General features: G+C 39.8%; 1 protein-coding gene across 1 annotated transcript in view; it reads left to right on the forward strand.

The window, feature by feature from the left end:
* Positions 1 to 338: 338 nt before the first annotated feature.
* The window catches only part of ARHGEF18 (Rho/Rac guanine nucleotide exchange factor 18), a 31,357-nt gene continuing 5,426 nt past the window's right edge, over positions 339 to 26,269 (forward strand). Inside the window, exons 1-14 of the mRNA XM_044673016.1 lie at positions 339 to 736; positions 1,415 to 1,518; positions 1,659 to 1,799; positions 7,348 to 7,598; positions 9,352 to 9,477; positions 10,266 to 10,383; positions 10,730 to 10,978; positions 12,143 to 12,219; positions 17,258 to 17,436; positions 20,248 to 20,339; positions 21,860 to 22,051; positions 23,146 to 23,292; positions 24,135 to 24,259; positions 24,991 to 25,059. Coding sequence (XP_044528951.1) covers positions 354 to 736; positions 1,415 to 1,518; positions 1,659 to 1,799; positions 7,348 to 7,598; positions 9,352 to 9,477; positions 10,266 to 10,383; positions 10,730 to 10,978; positions 12,143 to 12,219; positions 17,258 to 17,436; positions 20,248 to 20,339; positions 21,860 to 22,051; positions 23,146 to 23,292; positions 24,135 to 24,259; positions 24,991 to 25,059 — 2,253 coding nt within the window. The 5' untranslated portion in view covers positions 339 to 353. The remainder of the gene's footprint in view (positions 737 to 1,414; positions 1,519 to 1,658; positions 1,800 to 7,347; positions 7,599 to 9,351; positions 9,478 to 10,265; positions 10,384 to 10,729; positions 10,979 to 12,142; positions 12,220 to 17,257; positions 17,437 to 20,247; positions 20,340 to 21,859; positions 22,052 to 23,145; positions 23,293 to 24,134; positions 24,260 to 24,990; positions 25,060 to 26,269) is intronic.

Here is a 26,269-nt window from a genome sequence, read left to right on the forward strand (position 1 = left end):
GTCGCCTCAGGTTAAAAAATCTTAATGTCAGTCACTGTTGTGCAGGTATAATGTAGCTTACACAAAAGCTCCTTTTTTCTGATCTATTTATTCACATTGGATATAAAATGATTTTACTTTCTATCACCTGTGAACAGTGATGGGTTTGGTGTTTTATAAGTGGAGAAAATACTTTGCCATTTCCACACTAAATGGGCACAGTAGGGACCAATTTCCTGCCCTTCAGACCTGCTGATTTAGCCAATACAGTAAGTTAAGTGGAGCTTTATATTTCTAGAAGGATCACACGGTACTCTAAAGCCATTGCCTCTCAGATCCTCACGGTGCTCAGCTGGAGGGACCCAGGTGTCAACATGGGCAATACAAACTCCAAAAGCAGCAGCCGAAACAGTTCTATCTCGGCTCATCCGGAGCTATCTTTTTATGGCTCTTTTTCTAGGAAATGGAATGAGAATGTCTTTTTGGATAACGAACTCTTAACATCCAAGATCTTGTCAGCGCTTCGGCCACATTCTGAGAGGGGCTTAAGAACTGGAAATCTTCACTGTCCTGCTCATTTTCTGAGTGCCAACTCTGTGTTTGCATCCGTAGCAGCCTCTTTGAAAGAACAGCCTCGGAACACCCTCTTGGGATCTAATGGCACCCCAGTCCTGCCTCGGCATGTCGGAATGACTATCTCAACAAGGGGAAGGCTTCAGTCGGCAATGAACACTGCAGGAACTCTAAATAGATTTGGGTAAGTTGGCTTAATATATATATATCATCTTGATTTTCCCCTCTCTGTCATTAAATATGATTAAGCATTCAGTGTTTCATGCAATTACATTTTTAATTTATTTTAGAATGTTCTTTAAAAATAAAATTCTGAACTTGTAAAGCTGCAAACTACTTTTCTTTAGTTAGTGAAATTCTGACCTAAAAAAAAAAAAAAGGCTTTGTGCTCTATGGTTTAGTCATTTCATTTGTAAAAGCTGTTATGATTCTGTATTTTCTTATTGTGTTCACTGTTTCAAATTCCTTATGCTAGTGCTTATCTTTTTATTAGGGTCCTTTGCCTCAAATTCCCCAGATAGTGGTATTTGAAGCTAACCCAGAGTCACTGGGTTTATTTACATTTTTGTTCACAGGATATGAGGCCTATTTTTCTACTCTTTACTTCAAGGAGCTAAACCCTATGTCCTAAAGGTTTGGAGCATTATATCAATCCTACAGATTAAAATAAGTTCCAAATTATCACAAAAAACCTGCCTTCAATACTTTTTCCCCCCATTCGTTGTAATGTAATGTAAGTCTGTGTTCCTAATTTATCATCCCTATAACAGAGAAAATGTATACAGAAATTATATATAAAACAGAGAACCAAACTTCTCTAATTGGCCAGACTAGAATTCTTTTTTTTTTTTTTCTTATTTAGATCAGAAATGGATGAAACTGATTCTGGATTTATAAAATTCAAGCAGACAACAGATGATTCTCTTTCACTTGCATCATCTACTACTGAATCTATTTTTGTGGAAGGTATGTCTTTATTTCTAGGATTTCAAATAATTTCCTTGTAGCAAATGCTACAAGGTTGGTATGTTAAAAGGCATAAGGGAGGGTAGAATAGAGTAGGACTTTGCCTCTAATGAATTAGTCTCTTCCTGTTTTTTAACTAGATTCCTACTCTGCCTCACTAAGAAGTGAAATAGAAGCAGATGCCCAGGAGTTTGAGGCTGAGTCCTGGAGTCTTTCTGTAGAACCAGCATATGCAAAGAAACAAAAAAGAGAAGTATTAAAAAGACAAGATGTCATCTATGGTAAGAATGGGAGCTTTCCATTTATTAGGAATGCTCTCTAGTTACTTATTTGTCCACATGTTCAAAAAGGGGTTCTATTTAGCACTGTGTTGGTCATTGTGCTAAGGAAGCTGTTTCTTCTGGGCTCCAGAAAAGTATTGGACTAGGTACTGAGAGACTTGAGTTGTCCCAGCTCTAATCTTAGTCAAGTCACTTAAGCTCTCTCTGTCAGTTTCCTTACCTGTAAAATGGGGACTAGACCTCTAGCCTACCTCTCAGGGTAGTTAGGAAGACAGGAATGCATGGCAAGTTATTGTTATTTTATAAATATAAGTTGGTAGTAATATTGTTTGATTTGGACCTGTGATTTCATTGATGTAGGAGATTTCTGGTACAAAAACCCTCTATTGATGCAGACAAGCAACTCGAATGATACCTGAAACTGGGAGGGTCACACAGCTAGTATATGTTATCAATTTATTTGTGTCCATTTGTCTATTTTATCTGTATGTGTGTATATCTATTTATTCCATCCATTTCTGCCTGTTCTTCCATCCCATCTATATGCCATCTGTTTATCTGTCCATCTGCCTATTTCAGAGCAGGACTTGAAACCAGGTTTTTCTTCCTCCTCCAAGACTAGCCTTCTACCTCCACATTGCCACTCTAAAAGCATTATTGTTGCTGTTATTCTGTTGCCTTAAACACCTTCAAGTTGTATCTGTCAGCACTCATCAGAGAGCACAATGCTCTGTACAGAATAGCCATTTTAAAAGTACTTGATGAAGTATAGAATCAATTTTGCCTTCACAGAAGCTAGCCAACTCATTATTTCTGATTGGACTCCAGGACTAAGTGGGATTACAGTCACTTAGGATCTTGAGCCAGGCTGTTGATTAAAACTGTGAACCATCACTGTTTTGTAAGGAGTGCCTCTTGGCACCCTTATTGGAGGGCTGTGAGGGACTGTGATGTGGGAGGTATTTTGGTGGAGACTTAACATTGCTTGACCACTTATGTTATTCATGATCCTCTGAGACAATACTTATAAGAATGTCATAACTTTTAAAATTCTTTCTTGCTAATGTTTGCCATTGTTTCAAATGGAAGAAGTGAGATCCTCTTCAGGATCTCATAAGAATATTGACACAACAGGATATGTTTCTTCCTCACATGTGGGGAATATGATCCCAGTAGTGCAATTGGTAAGACAGGACAACTGCATTAGTAATCTTACTTGTCAGGTTCTTTGCATTTTTCAAATATTGTTTGTATTGCCCATGGCCACTAATTATGTGGTCAGGCAGATAGTTGTTTTTCAGTCATGTCCAACTCTTCGTGACTCCATTGGGGTTTTCTTAGCAAAGGGATGATAGTGTTTGCCATTTCCTTCTCCTAACTCATTTGATAGATGTGGAAACCAAGATAAACATGATTAAATGACTTGCCCAGGGTCATAGAGGGAGTAAGTGTCTGAGTCTGGATTTAAACTCAGGAAGATGTGTTCCTGACTCCAGGCTTAGTGCTCTATCTGCTGGCCCAAAGCAAATTAAAATGAGCTATATTGGTGTACAAATATCACTGTGAAGTTATTATATCAGCCAGCAAGGTGTAGACCTGGCCGAAATCATTGCAGGAGTTAACTGAGGAATTCCATGTCCGTTTACTTTTAAGTGCTTTGGTGATTGCTGCCTAAACTTGTGTTATCACTCCCCAACCCTAAATTGGCTTAACCTTTTAGTGTAAGACAGGACTTAGGGCCTTCTGAGTCTTGTTATTCTAAGGATTGAGAGAATTACTGCCTCTTTTAAAACCTTTACCCAATCTTCAAAGTATAGCTCTAGTCTAACCATCTTCATTAATCATTCCATGACTGGCCCAGCTTACCACAATCTACTTTCCTTCCTCTTCTGTAGTATTTCCCATGCATTTGACACTTAGCAAACTTGCATTATTAATAACATGAATAAATTTTAACTCCATGTAAGTTATAAATAGCTCATCAACACCAAGCTATCTCTTATAAGTTATAGACACTGAGATATTGAATTTTCCCAATTTGAAATTTATTATTATCTTTTGGTTTTATATCACCTTTGGTTCTGAATATATTCTTCCCTACCTAGCAAGCCATCCCTCATGACAAGAAGTTCTTTTTTAAAAAGTGGATCCACTAAACTAACCAAGACTTCAGGTCTGACCATTTATATGTTATTCCACACCCATTGTTCCCCACTTCTACAAAGGAGAGAGTTGTGTTTTCTTACCTTTTCATTGGGGCCAGGCTTAGTCATTGTAATTGCATTGTTCAATTTTGGATTTTTGTTCTTTTTATTTGTGTTGTTGTCATTATATATATTATTTTTCTGGTTTTGCTTGCTTCACTCTATGCCCATTCAGATGAGTTCATGGTTTTTTTTTCTTAGAGTGCAATAACGTTCCATTGCATTTTTTTTTTTTTAACTCTTACCTTCCGTCTTGGAGTCAATACTGAGTATTGGCTCCAAGGCAGAAGAGTGGTAAGGGTGAGGCAGTGGGGGTCAAGTGACTTGCCCAGGGTCACACAGCTAAGAAGTGTCTGAGGTCAGATTTGAACCTAGAACCTCCCATCTCTAGGCCTGGCTCTTAATCTACTGAGCTCCCCATCCCCCCCCTCCCCCCCCATTGCATTCTTGCATTTACTTTTTTTGGTTCTGTGCTGTCACACACACACACACACACACACACACACACACACACACACACAAAAACGTTAATATGGATGTTTTGGTGTATATGGGATCTTCATTTGACCTTCTTAGGGAAGTTAATATGCCTAGCAGTGAGATCTCAGAATCAGAAATTATGAACTTTTTAGCCATATTTTTCATACAATTCCAAATTACTTTTCAGATTGGTTTATCAACTCACATTTCCATCAAGAGCTAGCTGTGCCTGTCTTTTACATTTTCTACAATATAGTCAATAAAAATGTGGTTGATTGAGAATAAGCTTCATTTCTTTTTCCGAGTCCCAAAAGCATTATTATTACTTTTATTATTGTGGAACAGCCTAGTTGTATAGCCATCTCGGTTACATTAAAAAGCATAGCAGCTGGAGTCAGTAAAGCCTCCATATTGCATTTTCTTTTGGAATCAGTCCTTGCACTAAGGGAAAGTAATATCCCTGAGGGGAAAATACTTTAAGTTGAAATTATATATATCCGAGTAGATTTTTCCACAGAAAAAAATGGCATTTTTTTTTTAAACCCTTACCTTCCATCTTAGAGTCAATATTGTGTATTGGTTCTAAGGCAGAAGAGCCATAAAAGGCTGGGCAATGGGAGTTAGGTGACTTGCCCAGGGTTACATGGCTAGGAAGTGTCTGAGGCCAGATTTGAACCTAAGACCTCCCGTCTCTAGGCCTGGCTCTCAATCCACTGAGCCACCCAGCTGCCCCCAATGAGGACATTTCTTTAAAATGTGATTGTCCAAGTACCAGATATACATTTATTTATTTGTTTTATTTGAAGCCTTTACTTTCTGTCTTAGCAACAAATCTAAGGCAGATGGACAAGGGCTAGGCAAACAGGATTAAGTGATTTGTCCAGGGTTACACAGCTAGGAAGGGTCTGAGGCCAGATGTGAGCCTGGGTTCTCCGGATTTCAGGCCAAGCTCTCTGTGCACCATGCCCCCTACCTGTCCATCTTTCTTATAGAAGATGCCATAGCTGCCCTATTTATTCAGCTTTATTTGACATATCATAAATAGTATATAGTATTCTAAAGCACATTGTAAATTAAGCAGGACAATGCAATTAAAACAAATCATATCTAATATTATGAAACATCAGATCATCTCATCTCCCTCTTTTACAGTCTCCCCAACTTCTCTTTGGAGTTACCTCATTTCACTTTGGAAAGCCTTCAGCGTTAAGTCTTTCCTTCTCTCCATCCTCTTGTGCTTTATTAGTTGTTGTTTCCATTGCTACTGGTGTTTGTCTTTTTTTTCCTAAACAAATGTAAAACTTTATTTTCTCCCTTTTGAATTTACTTCAGATCATCTTTTTGGCCTATTAAGATCTTTTAGAATCTAAATTTTTATCTAACAGGCTAAATTTCATTTAACAATATCCTTCTCTTTGTTTTTAACAACATCCAAAAATATGATGAGATACTCTCTCTTCCTCTATTCAATTAATTGATTTAAAAAATTGCATAGCATAGGGCCCAGGACCAAGTCAAAGAATACTCGGCTCAAGACTAAACATAGTCCTAGCACCAGACTTTAGGTGTGGTCTCTATATTCCCTTAATTACATTGCTAGCTTGTCAAAGTCCAGTACTATTTGTTTGTGGGTATTATTTGTCTGTGACTTTCTCCTGATAGGCCAGTCTAGTAACCCAATCCAAAAAAAAAGGCAAATGTAGTGCTTGCTCTGACATATTGTTATGTCCAAGCCAGCTCTTATTGTTCACTGTTTACATTTTTAAATGTTCATGGACTATCCCTTTAATAATACACTTTTAAGATTTTGCTGAGAATAGAACTAATTGTAAAACAACATGACAGCAGATCTTTTCTTGCTCTCTCTTTCTCCCTCTCTCTTACTCTACATCTTCACCTGTCAGGTGCTCATGCTGTCTTGACCACTTGCTCCCTATACTTTTGGAACTCCTTTTGGAGTCACCTTTGAGGTCAGTTTACCAACTGCACAGAGAAACCAGCCTCTGTGGTAAGGTTGTGGGATTTAAGGTGGAAAGGGACTAGATAGATCACTTAGGCCAATTCCTGTCCTTTTTCTAGATAAGGAAAGGGAGGCCCTGCCTAGAAGATTAAATCTCTGCCTGAGACAATGCAGGTAATAATTAGGAGAGCTAGAATTTGAACCCAAGTCTTAGGACTCCAGATCTATTTTGCACCATCTTACACTCTAATTCCAGACTGCTCTCCCTCTCTTTCTCGCCTTCTTTTACCTCTGCTGCTATGTCTGCACCAAGCTCCTCTCACTCAGGCTTAGGCTTAGTGGATTTGCTGGACTTTCTGTTAATACTTCCTGTGATGTTTGCTCAGTGTTAACTTACTATGTGACCTTAGACAAGCAGCCCTCCTAGGCTTACTAGGATCTATTGAAGTAATTTGTATATATGAAACACTTGGAAAACTTGAAAATTAAATCAATGTTAACTAGTGATTAGAATCATTAATTCTAATCTAGGTATTATTAAGGTTTCAGATATTTGTACAGTACTGTGCTAAACAGGGAATAGGAGAACAAAAAGAAAATATTCCCTATCCACAAGAACTTACATTATGGTGAAAGGACATTGCCTGGACAAATAAATAATTGCAGGGTAATCTGAGGAGGAGGAAGGCACTAATCAGTGGGGTTTATCTGGGAGAAGGCTTCTTCAAGGAGGTGGTACCAGAGCTGAGCTTTGCAGAAAGAGGATTCTGAGAGGTGGAAGAAGTGAATTCAGGGTATGTCAGGTTAGCCTGGACAAATGCATGGGGACCAGAGATAGATGAAGGGAAGGACTGTGATACTGCTGGAGTTGCTTCTCAATGTTGGCAGTTTGTGTTTCCTCCAGAGTTAATGCAGACTGAAGTGCACCATGTCCGAACTCTGAAGATAATGTTGAAAGTCTATTCCAAAGCACTGAAGGAAGAAATGCAGTTTAGTAGCAGAGTCCTCAACCGCATCTTTCCATGTGTGGATGACTTGCTGGAAATGCATGGGCAGTTTTTGTACTGCTTAAAAGAACGACGCCGAGAATCCTTGGCAGAGGGCAGTGATCAGAATTATGTGATCCAGAAAATTGGAGACCTCTTGGTACAACAGGTGGGAGCTATGATAATTGGGAAACATCAATGTAAAATAGAAATTTCAGCATCTCTGATCAGTAGGTAGGCATATATCTTGTGCCTGTCGAGAACTAGATAGTATATGCCTGTTTTAGGGAGTTGTTTCAGTAGTAAGCTTCTGGGAAGATCTTTTCTCTTCGCAGAAAATTTTATGTGAAAGGAGCAAAATGTACCAAGCGTGTTCCCAGGTGGTATGCATGCTTTGGGTCACTTTTGAAATGGCAAGTAGAAATTCCCAAAGAGAATTGCAAATCTTTCTCTTGACTCCAGGGTTCTTTCTTGAATCAATTTCTAAGCCAGATTTTATTTTGTATTCTTTATAAGAATCCATATGTAATGCAAAAGTTGCAAGAGGGGTTTTTGCTCTTGTAGGGGGCCAACTGAAAACTTCTGGCAGTTGAGTCTTAGAATTCTGAGAGAGTTCAGTTGGTTCCCTGATGCTTGAACAGAGCGGAAGGATCAACCAGAGCTCTGTTTTGGCTTTCGGTTTGCTTTGGCCTGAGCCTTGTCTTTGGATAATTTGTCCCTGGCTAATTTCTCTGGACCTCTCCCTGACCTTTTCCATATTATTTCCCTGTTTTCCCTGCTTGTTTTCCCGGGGCTTTGGAAGGCAGGGTGGCTTTGGGGTTTTAGTGAAAAGACTTTGTGGGTTTAGTTTTCCTCAATAGACAAGTAGGACATCCTTGAATTCAAACTATCCCTTTACTATACCCTCTACCTTAAAAGTAGCCAAATCTTCCCAGGCTGAGAGAGCAGGTTCTCTCTCAGTCTGACCCATTTCTGTGACCCTCCCCCATCTTGAGTTTCTCCATAGCAGCTGACAGAAATCCTGAACCCCTCTCTCCTTGAGACCAATCCTGAAACATTAATAAAACCCTTTGTTACTTAATTTAAACCCTCTGGAGAATCTTTGTGTTGAAGAATTAAGCAAGGGTGAAGGGGAAGGAATAATTCTCTTTTATTTCCTGAGGGAAACTGGAGGCATCCATCTTGGGAGGAAGTAGTTGCCCAATGCTTCCTCCTGAATCCCTTTTGTTTCACTGACAGGGAGGAGCTTTGTGATTCCTCCTTTGAGGACTTAAGAAACTGACAAGAAAGCCCTCAAGTCAGATTCAAACCACTTCTGTCTCACCCTATTCCTTGTGTCTATAAAAGTACCTTTCCTGCCTGGAAGGGTTCAACCTGTTACCCCAATATCCTCTGTCTCTAGCCTGAGTGTCTAGTCTGTGTCACCTGCCTCTCCTGAACACCTTCACCTGTACCCTTACCATCCTAATACTGCCTTATCCATTCCTCCCTAAACCCAGCCATCCCTTTCATACCTCTCCTATTACCTCAATCACCTTTTGCCCCTCCTTCACTCAGCAAGGGAAGAAGAGCATCCCCCAACTTTAGGGTATCCTCTATTTTATCCATAACACATATTATAGCAACCTGAGTTTCTTTATCAGCTTTTTCAACATTTTCTGGATTTTGAGATATTTTTATCTTTCTGGCTTATGTTATCAAAGCATTGTTTCTTTTTGCAACCTAGTAAAATCTTTCTTTTGTCATGTTGTGAAGCTGAGCTCTGTGCCTCAAAGGTTTTTTTTTTCTTTTTTAGAGGAGAAACTAAAAGTGTAAGTAAATTAAGACACTTAGTTTGTTTTGAAGCCTGATGAAATGACTAGCCTATGTGGTGATTATAAATAGGCTTCCTGAGATTTATTTTTCCATCTCTTTTATGTTAGTTTTCAGGTGAAAATGGAGAAAGAATGAAAGAAAAATATGGTATATTTTGTGGTGGTCACAATGAAGCCGTCAGTCATTACAAGGAATTGCTCCAGCAAAACAAGAAATTCCAAAACATGATGAAGGTAAAAAGAAGTCAGAACCCAGGAGCTATAAATTTTGAAAACTTGGCTCCATCTGATTCTTTTTGTTCATGAACAGCAAAGTCATAAATAGTTCAAAAGAATATTTCTTTTTAAAAGCACAGCAAGAATCATGTAAACATGGAAAAATATTTAAAATTTTAAAAATTAAAATAAAAAAACAATAAAAGCATAGGAATTTGATCCAGAAGGAACCTGAACTAAACAGGGAGGGAGAGAAGAAGGCTCCTGGAGGGCATATGCCAATCTTAGAAACCAGAAAAATATCCAAATGAAATAATTTCACTCAATAGAAAAAAGAAGCAAATATGCAACATTGTCACTAGGGTTGTCCAGCCCCGATAGATCAAAGGTCATGTTCTCAGTTTTTTCTGGATTAATGGCTAGAGTCCTGCCAGTATTTGTGTGTGTGTGTGTGTGTTGGGGGGGGGGGGAGGCGTGTTCCAACCAGGCTTAATCCCTTGTTCTCCCTGGAAGATGCACCCTATCTTTTTTTATTCTTGATTTTTACAAGTTGAAAACCATCATATCAGATAAGTGCAATGTATATGTTTTCAAAAGTGTTCAGGCAACCTAATACCCCATAACACCAATGTCAGAAGGCTGGGTATTTCTGATCAGAATATGGAGAAATAGCAGATTGACATGTTAATTGGTCTGAGTAGAGGACTGAATTTTGGTTGCTCAAGAATTAAAAGTTCTGCCTAGGGTAATGAATTTTGGCAGCTCATTAGTTAACATTTGTAAGCTTTGGCTTTTTCTTTCCATAGAAAATTGGCAACTTCTCCATTGTGAGACGGCTTGGTGTTCAGGAGTGCATTCTTCTGGTTACTCAGCGCATTACCAAGTACCCTGTGCTGGTGGAGCGTATTATTCAGAATACTGAAGGTACCAGATTTGCTATTACTACCTGATAATTAACTACTGTGATCATTTCATTTTTGTTCCATATATTATCTATTATACTCCAAATAAGATCTTCTGTTGACTTTGAGCAGACTTCTTACGGAATTTCCCCCCTGGCCCTGACCTATGGAGGATATTTTGGGGTCACTTTAGCTACATTTATTTTGATGCATTAAAAATGAGAACTATGTATTGGCACAAATAGTAGTTCTTTGTTTTAGGAAGCCCTATGAATTTTCTAAATTTGTTGGAAGGTTGAGACTGTCATTTCTTAGATTTGCTGAATTTTTTAAAAAATGTGAAGAACTAACTCTCCTTTCTATGGTAGCTGGTACTGAAGATTATGAAGACTTGAACCAGGCTCTTGGCCTAATAAAAGACATCATCACACAAGTTGATGCTAAAGTGAATGAATGTGAGAAGGGGCAGCGTCTCAAAGAGATTGTTGGCAAAATGGACCTCAAATCTTCTGGCAAACTCAAAAATGGACTGACTTTCCGGAAGGAGGATATGCTCCACAGGCAGCTCCATCTCGATGGAATGCTGTGCTGGAAAACTGCATCAGGGCGGTTGAAAGGTAAACATCTCATCAGGTCAAAAGACATGGTGGATTGTTGGCAGGTGTCACTTAGGTTTGCCAGGGTCAGTCAGCAGACACCTGTTGAGTGGGAAAACAACTAGATTCATTGTTTTATTTGCACCAAGATGAGACCATTATGGTTCTTAGGTGGGATAACAAATTAACTGTACAAATCATTTCTTTTCCTAATTTAGGAAAATATTGAAACTAGCAATAGTGTATTCAGCTCTTGGGTTCTTTTCCATGAAAACACATTATTTTGAGACTTAGGGTTTGCAGTCAAGGAAATAAATATCAACCCATGTCTTGTCAACCCCATAACACCTTTTTGCCCACAAAAGATCAGGGCAAGAAGAAAGGTTATTTTTAAAAGGCAGAATCTCTTCAGATCGCCAAAGGAGGCCTAGCTTCAAATCTGCTTCTTTCCTTCCAGTAACCCACAGTTGGATATCCCTGTAGCTAAGCCATAGGAATGCACTCCTTTTAGAACTTGTTACAAACAATGCAGAAATGTTCCTTGCTCAATTTTCCATGTCTAAGATTATAGTTAGCCTTTTCTTTCCTTTGGGAAACACCTTTAGAAATGGACTCTACCTTGATCATTGACTTATTGCAGGGTTTTCTTGTGGCCGAAATGGGAAAACAACATATCTCCATGTTTTCTAATCCAGATTGAAGGAAGGTCAGGAACTTCTCTTTCCAAAGAGCGTCTTAGACTCAGGAGAGCAAAATTTGTACTTAAAAGAGCCTGTCTAGGGGGCACTGGGTAGCTCAGTGGATTGAGAGCCAGACCTAGAGACAGGAGGTCTTAGGTTCAAATCTGGCCTCAGACACTTCCTAGCTGTGTGACCTCAGGCAAGTCATTTAACCCCATTGCCTAGCCTTTACTACTCTTTCTGCCTTGGAGTCAATACATTATTGACTCCAAGATGGAAGGTATGGGTTTAAAAAAAAAAAAAAAGAAGAACCTGTCTAGACTGCACATAAACAGTCTAAGGAGTCCCTTCACCTTACAGATGAGGACTGTGAGTCCCATAGTGGCCAGGGGACATGCCAGAGATATCATCTCAGAGATGCAGATTGAACCCTCTTGACTTCCTAGCCTTCTCAGTTGTCTATTTCTTCACAGCATTTCCTGATCTTCTCCCGCTTTCTTGATAGATGTTCTTGCCGTCCTGTTGACTGATGTACTTTTGCTGCTACAAGAGAAAGACCAAAAATACGTCTTTGCATCTGTGGTATGTACTTTGTGTCTTTTCCAGAGAGTCATTCTGGAACATTCACTGACAATTCCTGAGGTCAAGATCTCCCAAAGGCTGCTTAATTTTGGTCTGTTATTGCCCAGCTTGCAGACGGCTGCCTTTTGTTTCTGAACAAGACTATAACAGCATCGATGCCAGTGATGGAAAATGGGAAAGGCCATTTAGTGAGCATGTCAGTGGACTGGTCAGGAGACTAAGGACAAGTCAAGTTGTTGGTACAGGGATGCAGGCAGAAGTTTCCTTTTCTCTCATAGTAGAGATGCCATGATCTTTGTTGTGTAACCAAAGAACCCACTGCAATCTTGGAATCTTTTCCCTGTCCTGCCTCTGAGTGAAGGTCCCACCAAAACCTGACTATAATGATACTGAGGAACAAAAGTTCAGTGGCAATAATCTGGCAAAGCAAATAGGCACCATGGGTCACTGAAGAATATTGCACAGGATGGCATGTGTTTCTATAACTTTTGAGGGCAGCTATGCTGCTAACACATCAAGAGAAATGATAGTTTTGCATACCACAGAACTTTCTGGCCTTAAATTGTTCTCTACAACTACCAGGTAGACTCTCTTTTATGAAGGAAGGGTTTCCAACTTTCCTTCATTCTGTGGTGTAATTGCAGATCTGAGGATGGGGTTAGAATTCCATTGCCCTCCACTGTTCTTGTTCTCTAAAACGGGCATGCTTTTGAGAGTTTAAGTTTCTCTTCCTAGCTGTGTAGACCCAGGCCAGTCACTTAACCACATTTGCCTAGCCTTTGCTCTTCTGTCTGAGTAAGACAGAAAATAAAGGGAGAGAGTTTCAATGAGTTCAGGAGTTGTAGTACTTTAAAAATGTGAACAAGTTTTATTATTAACAGAAGGAATCGACCCTTTTGCAGCATATTTTTTGCATTTTTCCATTTCTTCCTCAGCATCCAGACTACACAGCCATCACATATATTGGTGCTAGAATCCCACTCTAAGAGCTCTTTTGTCAAGCAGGGTGTTAATTCAAGGGCCTGATTTGTGGGGAGGGGAGTTAGACCCACGATTTTATCCTAGAAACAGTACATACCATTCTGCCTTTAATTCATGACCATGGTAACCAGGAACCAACTGGATGCTAGAAGATTGGAAGCGCTTTCTCTAAGCAGCTTTAATAAGCCCCATGTCCAGATGTGATTACTGTGGCACACCTACTGCCAGACCTCCAGGTCCAAGGCCCATCTTTGTTTCTGATCCCTTTTAGTGAATGTTAGTTTGGTTCAAATTACTTTCTGGTTGGTGTACCCTTCTGAATAGCCCTCATGATCCTGATTGCTTGCTGTGTAGATTTGGATTAGGCAGGGGCAGCAGGCAGACCTGGTTTTGTTCTTTTTTTTTTTCTGATTAAACTGATGCCAATTACCTTTTTCAAAAATTGAAAACAGTTCTCTACATGAAGAACTGCATTAGTTTCAACCAATAGGCCCGTGATCTAACTGTTGTAAGTTTCCTATGTGATAGGAAGCTGCTTTTTAAAGGGAGTCATCCTATTATGAATTTAGTTTATATTTATCTAAAATGGTTCTTCCAGTGGAGAGGCACCTCCACCACCCCGCCCCACCCCACCCAATGTAGAGGAGTAAGAGCTAGTCTCAAGGCACAGGACCTCTCATGCTCCAGGCCATGCTCCAGGACTAGAACTCAGCTAAAGAGTTACCACTCTCCTTAGGACAAGAGGGCTTACCTGGGAAGTTCCATGTCATCTTGGCTCTTTCAGTCATTTTAATCACATTTTAGCTCTACCCCTCACCTCACCCTAGAGAAGTTGCATCTTTTATAGCAGATCAGAAGGAAATGGGAGATAACTAGAAGAGACCTCTCTCTATTGATGAGAAAAGAAAGTGAAAGTCAGAATGGGGAAGTGATTTGCCTAGAATTGTCATGTATGTAGAAAGTATTAGGGCTAGGATTTGAGCCTAGATCCTTTTTGCTCTAAAAATCTTTATTTATTTTATGTCATGGTGCTTCTCCAGTGATATTGAGTTTGTGATGCCAGCAAGAAGTTAATTTCCACATTTTTAAAATGCATCCTTTGGGCAAGGATACAAAGAAAAATGAAACCTGGTCTGCTTGAGTTTGTATTTTTTAGGCGCACTTGGAGAAGGGAGAAGACAGGAAGAATTGGGGTGGGGGTGGTGAAATACAGTAGGAATTGACAGTTGAGCTGGGAGATGGCCAAGTCAGAAAATAAGCCAATAGATCATCTTCTCTGGAGTATAAAAAGGTTAAGAAGGGAAATAATAAGAAATAATCCTGGAAAGGTGGTAGTCTGGGTTCAGATGATCAAGGACTTTGAATTTCCAGGGAAAGGAGTTTATTTTATGCTAGAAGCAATAGCAATCTCCTGAAGATTTGAGTTGAGGAGTGTATGGTGTGCCTTAGGGAGACTTTTTGACAGCAGTATAAAGGATTGAGTAGAAAGAGAGAGGCTAGACACTAGCAAGTAGTCCAGACAAGCTGCTGGGGAGAGCCTAAACTAAGGTGGGAATTGAATAAATAAGAAGAGGATGGATGCAAGAAATGAATATGGGGGTAAAATTGATCAACTGATTAGAAATAAGAGGTGAGAGCGATTGAAGAGGATCGATCTATGGTTTTGAACTAATTTGAACGGAGGACTTGTAGTTCCCTTCAAAGAAATAGGACCTTCACTGCACCAAGGTGTCTTTTTGTATCTCCCACCATCACCACTCCAAGTTGGCTCTTTCAGACTTTTTCCATCCCTTCTTAGACTCTCCTTCCACCCTTTTAGCTTAGAATTCTTCTTATTTAACTGAAAAACTGAAGCCATTCACAGAAAACTTTCTCTTTTTCCCTATTCCTCATCTCACATCAGTCAGATACCTTCTGCCAGTGTCTTTTTAATCCCTGTTTTTCACAGGAAGAGTTGAGGAAGAAGGGCAATAAGCATTTATATAGGACCTACTATGTTCCAGGCATTATGCTAAGTGCTCATTCTGCCTGTCTCTCTCCCCACCTCTCCCCTCCTTTCTCTCCCAACACCCCTCCCCCTTCCCCCTCATATTAACTCACTTGATCCTCACAACATCCTTCTCAATCTTCTTTGCTAGATCTTTATCCAGGTCATACATATTAATCATTGGTGTCTCAGAGGGCTATCCTGCCCTTTCTTCTCTTGTCCCTCTATACTGTTTCACATGGTGATCTTATCAGATCCCCAGGATTCAATGATCATCCTAATGCTGATGATTCTCATATCTGTTTATTTGGGTCCTAACTCTGGGCTGATCTCACACTCATCTCTCAAGCTGCCCATTGGACATCTATCTCAAACTGGATGTCTCAGATATCTTAAACTCAACACTTCTGGGAGTGGTGATCTGGGAAGGTCTCTTTGGTCTAGACATTTTAAGTTTACTGGGATGGTAGATAAGGTTTTGGGGGGACATACTCCATTCAGGAGCTACAACAATTGATTTTGATCTTGCTTCCAGACCTGGATAGGAAAAGGGGTAGAAAAGGAAGGACCACCAGTCTAGGGAGCAGAGCTTCCTGGTTAAAGGCTGGAATTGTAGGATACTAGAAAGGAAGGCATGAAGTGAAGCTTGGTATCCAGGGCTGAGCTGAAGTTAGTCATGTAGGAGAGAGAAACATTAATCAGAAGAGTAGTGGAAGCAGCAATGTGATTGGCTTTCTAGGTGTTTTTCAGTCACTCTTGATTTTTAGTCATGTACACTGGCAGATTCATTTGACAGCATGTTGGTGTTTTATATATTTTGTCAATTGAAAGTTCATAGGCGAGAATAAAAATTGTCAAATTTCCATACATCAGTGAAGCCTATTTGAAATTAGGTAGCAAATTTGTAGTGGACCTAATCAACACAGTGACAAGTTTTGAGTGGAATCAGGACAAGAGGGCAAGCAAAGAATTTGAAGATAAATGCTAGTGCATAGTTGAAGTGGTTAACCATTGAGTCAGAATTCTAAGGGAAAGAAAGGGCAGCTGGAGCAGAGGTAATGGTGATGGTCTGGAATTGACAGAGGAGTTTGAGTGGAGCAGGACTGGAAGCCACATTAAACGGGTTTAAGTAGAGGGAAGCAGAGGAAAAGAGCAGTAGGGAATCCAATCTGAGAAAATTTCAGACTTCCAGCTTAGGGGGGGAACAGTTATGGATGATGGTAAGAGCTAAAATGTTACTATCTCTATGGGGAGCTGAGGTGTAATGAGGATGTAGGACAGGGGAGTTGAAGTTAATGGGGTGGAAGCTAGGTTTTTGGTAAGGATATTAATATGTATATTGAAGTTCCCGAGAATGAGGGCAAAAGTTGGGTTGGAGAAAGAAGATTGAACTCTTTAAAAAAAGGGAGAATAATCTGGAGATTGGTAAGAGATTGCAACAAGGATCTCAACGGTGGTCAGAGTAATAAGTAGGTATTGATAAATGTTCAACTTACTGAATTTAGTAAATATTTGATGAATTGAATCTGATGTTTCTAAGTAGTCAGAGTGAATTGAGCAGACACTATTAGATTTGGTATTGAGATTCAGAGGAGTTGTGAATAGAGCCGCCTAAGGATGAGGTGGTACCAGTGGCCTCCTCTGTAGACTAGCTTTTATGAAGATGGCTTTTCCCAGAAAATCAGCTGTGAAGGGATGAGAAGAGACACAGAAAGTGACTCAACTCTTCTCTTGGGCAGTGTTGTTGACCAAATGCAAATAGTTTAAAAATGTATCATCTCTGTTTCTACTTCTTAGATAATGTTACAACACAGCATTAACTAATGAAAAATTCTGTGACCCCATGGTGTCAGAAAATATGAATTGCTCTGCCTTCACCTTTTCTGCAGCAAAACTGCTGGTAACATGTTTTCCTATGTGTTATTACTAGGTTTCTTCCTTAGGTTGAAAATGAAAAGGGCACATCTGTACTCCCACCAACAGGCTGCTGCTTCTAGAGAGAAATTATACTCAGCTAGTTGTATGAGAAAGTGATGGTAACCTCCTCCCCATTCTGATTTTGTTTTTCAGGACTCAAAGCCACCTGTTATTTCATTGCAAAAGCTAATTGTTAGGGAAGTAGCAAATGAGGAAAAAGCAATGTTTCTGATCAGTGCCTCCCTGAAAGGACCAGAAATGTATGAAATTTATACCTGCTCCAAAGATGAGAGAAATTCTTGGATGGCCCAGATCCGCAGAGCTGTGGAAAGGTACATAAAAAATTTAGGAGGGTCTTCTTTCTCATTTGTACATTTGCTCACGTCAGAGTGAATATTTTATTTTCGTGGTCAAAAGAAAATTAACTATCTTTTTTATCTTAAAAGCCCCACCAAGAGATTGTTTAATTAAAAAAACTAAATAGTTGATGTAGATTCTGTTAGGCAGCCAGAATAGATAGCACTCTTGCTTCCTCTACTGTCTTCCATACCTCTCTGAGAGGAGTGGGGTGGGGGATATTTTTTTTATCTCAAAGGAACAGATTGTATTGTCCCGTCAGTGAGAAGAGCAGTCTGTGTTTGACAGTAGATTAGCCTTTGAGATGCTGAAAATGTTTCCAGCCAGATTGTAGGTCCTGACAGTTATAAAAAAAAAATCCCCATGCATTCACTGCTAGTTTACCTATGTAAAAGTCCAGAGGTGTGGGCATTGGGTGGATTCCAGATGGAGCATTCATCATAACAGCAGCAAGTTGTTTGCAGACTTGATTTCCCCCATTTGTCATGTTTGTCTTGTTTCTTTCCCCCATTATACTTCCTATGTGCTTTTACTCAGGGGACCTTCAATCCCTGGCTTTTAGCTATCTCTGAGTAGGCAAACTTGCTTTCTGCCCTTATAGAACTTCCTGAGTATTTTCTGAATTCTGTTCCCTCTTTCTGGAATGCTGTTCCTTTTCTCTTGCCAAATTGTTTTACCATTCTGTTAGAAATTCACCACTTCTAGGAAGTCTTCCTAGGCTAATCTCATCCACATTTCCCCATTCCATAAATCCATCTGTATTGCATATAGTCGAGGTTAAGTATTGAAAACACCTAGCACAGAGCCTTCAAATGACTATTGACTGGATTTTCTTTCTGTTTATTGAGTGTGTTCTTACATTTCTCTTGTCTGTGTTCTCCCCATCTTAAGTTATGAGCTTTCTGATGTTGAAGGCTGTGCATACATTTTTCTTTTTAACTCATAAATATTAGTGTGATGCTTTGTGTATGTAGTCTTCTGCAATGTTGATTGGTTTATTTCCTCTAGCCCCTTTTGCCTTTTTTCCTAATCTAATGATGAACAGAAGGTTTTACTTAATTAGAGAAAATTCTTAACACCTCTTTTTGTTAAAACCCTCAGAAGAATAGGGTACTTTTTTTTTAATTTTTATTTTGAATATTTTCCCATAGTTACATGTTTCGTGTTCTTTCCCTCTCCCCCAAACCCCTCTAACACCCCCTTAGCAGATGCACAATTCCACTGAGTTACATGTATCATTGATTAAGACCTAATTCCATATTACTGATAGTTGGACTAGAGTTATCGTCTTCATCCCCAATAATATCCCCATCAGCCCACATGTTCAAGCAGTTGTTTTTCTTCTGTGTTTCTCCTCCCACAGTTCTTCCTCTGAATGTGGATAGTGTTCTTTCTCATAAGTCCCTCAGCCTTGCTCTGGATTCTTGCATTGCTGCTAGTAGAGAAGTCCATTATGTTTGATTGGACCACAGTGTATCAGTCTCTGTGTATAATGTTCTCCTGGATCTGCTCCTTTCACTCTGCATCCATTCCTGGAGGTCATTCCAGTTCATATGAAATTCCTCCAGTTCTTTATTCCTTTGAGCACAATAGTATCACCAACAGATACCACAATTTGTTCAGCCATTCCCCAATCGAAGGACATCCCCTCATTTTCCAGTTTTTTGCCACCACAAAGAGCGCAGCTATAAATATTTTTGTACAAGTCTTTTTCCTTATTATCTCTTTGGAGTATAAACCAAGCAGTGCTATGGCTGGATCAAAAGGCAGATAGTCTTTTAAAGCCCTTTGAGCATAGTTCCAAATTGCCCTCCAGAATGGTTGGATCATTTCACAACTCCACCAGCAATGCATTAATATCCCAATTTTGCCACATCCCCTCCAACATTCATTACTCTCCATTGCTGTCATTTTAGCCAATCTGCCAGGTGTGAGTTGATACCTCAGAGTTGTTTTGATTTGCATTTCTCTAATTATTAGAGATTTAGAACACTTTCTCATGTGCTTATTGATAGTTTTGATTTCTTTATTGGAAAATTGCCTATTCATGTCCCTTGCCCATTTATCGATTGGGGGATGGCTTGATTTTTTTGTACAATTGATTTAGCTCCTTGTATATTTGAGTAATTAGACCCATGTCAGAGTTTTTTGTTAAAAAGATTTTTTTCCCAATTTGTTGTTTCCCTTCTAATTTTGATAGCATTGGTTTTGTCTGTACAAAAATGTTTTAGTTTAATGTAGTCAAAATTATTTATTTTACATTTTGTAATTTTTTCTAACTTGCTTGGTTTTAAAATCTTTCCTTTCCCAGAGATCTGACAAGTATACTATTCTGTGCTCACCTAATTTACTTATAGTTTTCCTTCTTTATATTCAGTTCATTCACCCATTCTGAGTTTATCTTGGTATAGGGTGTGAGATGTTGATTTAGACCAGTGGCTCCCAAACTTTTTTGGCCTACCACCCCCTTTCCAGAAAAAAATATTACTTAGCCCCCTGGAAATTAATTTTTTTTAAATTTTAATAGCAATTAATAGGAAAGATAAATGCACCTGTGGCCATCACCACTCTCCCTGGATCGCTACAGCACCCACCAGGGGGCGGTAGCGCCCACTTTGGGAATCACCGATCTAGACCCAATCTCTCCCATATTGTTTTCCAATTTTCCCAGCAGTTTTTGTCAAATAGTGGATTTTTGAATAGCGTCCCTTTTTAAGAAAGCAGAGAATGGTCCAGAGCAAAGCACAGACTCGGATCACAGCAGTGTCTCTCCCTTCTTTCCTCAGTTGCCCTGATGGAGAAGAAGAGCCATTCAGTGAGGCTGAAGAAGACAGAAAAATGGCTGAGGCCCGAACTATAAAATTGAAAGAATTCCAAGGTAAAGGGGCCAGAAGCAAATTCTACTGAGAGAGTCTGCTTTGGGATGGTGGGGAGGGGAAGGTTGATCCCAGGTATTGCCTTCTTTTTACCCTTTACTGAGGCTCCCAAGAAGTCATTTGTGAATCTAAGATCTAGCACCTTATCATAGTTTAGGATAATAAATTTAGAATTGGCAGACACTTTAGAAGTCATCTAGACCAGGCCCCTCATTTTATAGATGAGGAAACTGAGTCATGGAGAAGCAAAAAGGCCTGTTCTGGTTCACACAGCTCATCAGTGGCAGAGCTCAATTTGTGCCCAAATCCAGGGTTCCTCAAAGTTGCCAACAGCTTATAGTTTGGTTTCAATCCAACATTACCTAGAAGATTATTTCAGATGTTCATGTGAGGGCAAAAAATAGAAATACTTCTCATCCTATTCAAGGATCCTCCTTAGGCAGCTTGTTGACATAGGATTGAGGAATCAGGAGGGAGGACCAAGCAAATGAGTGGAAATTAGCCTTAGCCAAGCTGCCAGGAAAAATGAGCACATAGTATATTTGAAGAGTATGTACCAGAACTGGATTTAAGAAGAATCTTAATTACTTTGTAGGACCAAATAAATTCTTCAGTGACCAAGCCAGTGTCCTTAGGCAGTGACCTCTCTGGAGCTGAGGGTCCTCTAAAATAAAGTCTGCTGTTCTCTAACCTAGAGGTGCAGTCCATAACATAAATAGAAGGGCCATTCTGATCAACAGAGGCTTCTGAGGGCCATTGACTTTGCATCGTCAGGGTCTTCCTGGGGACCATTTAACAGAGCAAATAAAGTTCTGGTGTGGATTATCAGGGAGCATACTGCACGTAGGCTGAAGCCAAGTCTCCTGATTCCTGAATGCATCTCAGAACAATGTTGATAAACCAGCACATTGGTAGTAACTATTTCTGGTTTATTATCATTTAAAGGTATTCTTGAGATTTCTGCACACTCTGATAGGGACCCTTTGCCCTTTAGCGGCAGCATAATGTGATAGAAGTAGAACAAGTGCTGAAGTGGGAGTCAGAAGGCCTGGGTTTAAATCTGACCTCAGGTATTTCAGTTACTTTAACTCTACAATAGGCATAATTCTCGGCCAGGTGGTTGTGAAGATAGCACTTTATAAATGTTATAGTCTGCAGGGTACACACATGATTGGTTATTACTGACCTTTGTCACAAGTCAGCTCTTCAGACCTGCCTTCTTTGCATTGAATGGTGTAAGGCTCTTCTAAGAAGTTACAAGACTTGGGCACAAGCTAGACTTTTTGAGCATTCAAAAGATTTTAAGAGAAATGATGCTTTTTAAAATCTAAGGTAGTCCAACCCAGTTTCACACTTGCCTCTGAAACATCCTCTTGTGAAAATCCCATCTGGCTGAGGTAACCTTAACACTGGTGCATGTTTTGGCCTTGAACAATCAGTGACACTGAGAAATCTCTGTTGAGTAAATCATAAATTAACATGGAAGAGACTTGACACTCTTTTAACTTGACTCCTTTTTTAGAGCGTTTAAGCCGGAAGGATGAACTGATTGCTCAGAGTCTCATTGAGAAACAACAGATTTATTTGGAAATGTCCGAGATGAATAGCTTTGAAGATCTTCCTCAAGGTTCCCGGCCCAGGTTCTTTTTCCGAGGAGGAGAACCCTCAGAGAATCTACAAGGCGAGATGATTCTGAAGTCGGCAGTATCTGAAAGTAGGTAGTAAAAGACCCTTCCAAATGGTGGCCAGGGATACACATGATAGCCCCACTCTCTAATTATGAAGATTGTTATGTGGAGATGCAAAGCATGGAGTCCCTGCAAAGATACAGGGACTGCCTCACCCAAAGTTCTCCATGCTTTGCATCTCCACATAACAGATGTTATTTAGAGCCATAGAATAGAGCAATTGACAAGAATTCATTTAGCACCCCTTCATTTTGCAGAGGAAAACTGAAGCCCAGAGAGTGTGTCAGTGACTCAGCTGAGGCACACAGCTACTAGGAAGTCACATTAGATTAGAATATTGTAGATCTCCTTCTACACTGTTTTGTCTTATACACTGTGCTACATGTATTTCGTTAATTGAGCACCCAGATTGTTCAAAGCCCTGTGTGGGTGTATCTCTTAACTTTATTGGAGTTAAGGAGTGGAAGAGGCCCACCTAGTCTGTCCTTCAACAGGTGAATTGTCCCAGGCCTGGAACTCACTTGCAAGAGTTGATACAGGCACAGTGCTGGCCCTCAGTTATGCTTTCACATGTGTGCTAATGGATGAAGCTGTCAAATGTTTCTCCTTGGTTATTTTGAATTCACTTTCAAATCTGAAATCAATTCAGTTTCAGAAAATGTAACTTTCTTGCACTGATAGACCAAATCTATGATGGGTTGGCATTGTTAATGGATAAAATTTCATTATGGGTTATTTTGCTTTGTCTCTTCCACTGACTAAGCCTGTTCTGAGGCCTGACACCATGCTAATGTATACTCTTGAGGGCTGAGCAAGAGAGCATAGCTTAATTCAGTGTGAATCTATCAACACTTCTCTAAACACAGCTCAGGATATGAACCTTAGTGGTAATTAGTGGTCATTTTCAAAGGGAAAGAAATTAGAGATCCCATAATATGTCTTTAACTTCTTGTTTAGACATTGGCATCTGTTTCTCTTGGTAGCAGTAATAAAGATGGGTTTCAGCAAATACCAAAACTCAAGTCACTGTTAAAGGGATGTGATGTTCTGTGTTTCTTTTCTGTTGTCTGACTACCCTGTTATATGGCGGCAATAATACTATACTCTCTTTCTTCTCTAGTTGAGAATATCCAGAACCTGATCTATAAACAGCTGGGCAGTGTCAGCTGTCGAAGTGAAGATGGTGGTGGTGGTGGGGATGATCTGTTATTACCCAGGAGAGCAGAGACCTTTGGAGGCTATGACAATAATGCAAATACAAATAAAAGTAAGCAACCAAACACCCTGGGAAGAGAGTTAGGGGAAACTTTTCAACTTTTCAAATGATAAAGTATATTCCTCTTTCTGCCTGTATCTGAGCTTTAACAGCCCCTTTGAATCTCAGAATCTCAATCAATCTCTCTCTCTCTCTCTCTCTCTCTCTCTCTCTCTCTCTCTCTCACACACACACACACACACAACACACACATACACACACACACACACACACACACACACACACGCGCGCACGCGCGCAGAAAAGTGACATCATCGGGAACTCCATCTTTGCATGAATTTAATGCTTCCCAGTCTAGTTTGTCTTGGTTCATATATAGATAGCCCCTAACTTTTAGCCTAATTTGTTCCATTGATGTTCTCCACTGATGCTCTTTGAATTAATGTTATATAGCTTGCTTGGAAACACTGTAAATTAGGCAAAACCCTGCCATACAGGCAGGCCCTGGAAAGACTTTTCATTGCCCCTCTTTCTGTAGACTCTGAGAGCTATTTCTAAAAGTATACTTGAATCCATCTCAAATTACCTCTTATACTCTGTCCTGTTTTTGGCACTCTTGACAGGTCTCCTCTCAGGGTTAATGCTATTGTCTTGAGTCATAGAAGCTTCATCTTCTGCTTTCTGTAAAAGTAACCAGTGGAAACTCACAACCCCTTGGGTTTCAGAGTGATTATCTAGTCACCAATTTGAGAACTTGAGGGTTGCTCTACTAATTGGCAAGTTTGTTTCTAGTATCATATATGCTAGTTTCTGGTTCTAAAACTAAATGTTCGAAATGTGGCATCCTAACAAGACTGTCTTAGGACTTTTTTTTTTTTTGGTCTGTTTTTAAGATGCCAGTTTTAAGAAAAAGGTCAGCAATAGTGATACCTGGTTCAAAGACCGGAGAAATCCCTTTACCAGCTCAGACTCACAGCTTGGTGACCTTTCAGGAGATTCTGAAGAGGGATCACAAATAGTATGTTTTTCTTCTTTTTGATTCTCTGTCTTCTAAAATTGAATCCAACAGCATGGGAATGGGGAGCAAAGAGTATGCTAACTCCCCCACCAAGAATAGTGAACTCGCTGATGTGAGTGAGACTACAACCATTCCTGGGAATAGCAACCAGGGCTGATGCAGTGCCATCAGGAAGAGCCAGGTTTCATCCAGAGATGGAAGGAGGAAGAAAGGAAAAGCTTTAAGATGAAAATCATCTCCTTGGCTGTGAGGCAGACATTCTAGAAGGCACATTGGAAGGACTGCAACATAGAGGGGGAAGAGGAGGATGAGAGGGATGGAGTGGGCAGTTCATCACCAACAGGATGGAGAAGATAGGAGGAGGTAGGAGAGGAGTCCATTGAGGGAGATAAATGAGTGCTTGGGGCTCTCCTTCAGTGTCCAATCTTGTGGAAAGTAATGATGAGTCTTAGGAAGCCTAGGAGGCCTGACTGCCAGTGTGACCTTGGGCAAGTTCCTCAGCCTATATAAGCTTCAATAGCTTAGGACTTTTTCAATTATTCTCTTGTTTTAAAATTATAAATGTAAAACTGTGATATTATTAACTCTGCAAGCATATATTACTGTTAATGTGTAAAATAATATACTCTAGTAAATATAATTACATGTTACATAGAATGCTACACTATTATTAACAGCATAATTGTATGTTATTTTCTATGTAATAGAAACTAATTTGTATCCTTCTGTAGTTATCCTTTCAGACAGAGGGAACCCGAGTGGACTGGAACAACAGTTTGTCAAGCATCTTGGAATCTGAGGTACTCACCCCTGACATGTCACCTTTGCTTTCTCAGTCTTGTCGTTTTAGGTTCAACTCAGTGCTAATGTGAGTTCTTCCCTTGTCTGTGGCCAGTGGGCCCTCTTCTTTACCACCCAGCTCTCCCCAGGCTTATGTGATCCTGTCCTAGTGAAACTGCTGTCAGTTTTGGAAGAGATCACTGCCAAAGCTAGTGAAGGTTTTTTCATCTATTTTAGAGCCTCCTGGTGTCTATGGTTTTTTAACACTCTTTTCTTAGCTGACTGCTTTTTGGTCAGGTTCACTTGGATCTCTTTCTTTGTTCTGAGTTTGCGACACTGGTCACAGAACAGAAAGACTTGTGCTTGGCCTTCTTTTTCTCTATATACTCAAGTCTTTTAACAGTCTTTTTAATCTCAGAACTTGAACTTTTATCTCTATAGCCAAGATTTCTTTACCTTTATTTCTCATCTTGCCCTCTTTTCTGAGCTCCAGAGTTCACCTCCTCTCCTGATGAGCATTTTGGGCATAGGCAGTATGGGCATTCATTTGCTTCACTACACATGTTTGTTATAAGGCTTTGGCTTTTCTTTTCTTTTTTTTTTTTTTTAATATGAAGTGGGAAAAATAAAATAAATGCTTATTATTTAAAGAGGTTCTAAAAACTGCTTTTAAGACATCTACCAGGATGTCCTAAACCAAACTTAAACTTATTCCTCCAATTGCCAATGTATCTGTTTGGTGCATCTATATTCACCCCGTTTCCCATTTTGATTATCTTGGACATTATCTTGGCTTCTTGTATTTAGTCCCTTACAAAGGCTTGCCAATTCCACCTCCATGGTGTATTCTGCATTGTCTTCTGTATTTCCAGGTCCTTATTTTTTACCACCCACCGGAGCTGTTATAAGTATCCTAACAGATATTCCTATCTTACCTCCATTTCTGCTCAGTTCACCCTTTTTACATATGCCAGGAAACATCTTTTTATATATAGGTCTAAAAGACCTGAGCACAACTGCACACAGCTTAGGTACCTCTGCTCAATGGGCAAGACTTTTCACAATCTGGCATCTTTTCCAGCTTTAATTTGTATTACTCTTTTCTACACTATTTGCCATTGACTTGGTCTTGACCTCTCTAACCTGAAAACACACATTGTGCTCTCCCATTTCCTCCTGCTTGTTGAATACCACCTGTCTTTCCTCAGAGGAAAAGAGCTCAACTCAGAG

The sequence above is a fragment of the Gracilinanus agilis genome, chromosome 1 (genome assembly GCF_016433145.1).
Source record: "Gracilinanus agilis isolate LMUSP501 chromosome 1, AgileGrace, whole genome shotgun sequence".
Classification (NCBI taxonomy): Eukaryota; Metazoa; Chordata; class Mammalia; order Didelphimorphia; family Didelphidae; genus Gracilinanus; species Gracilinanus agilis.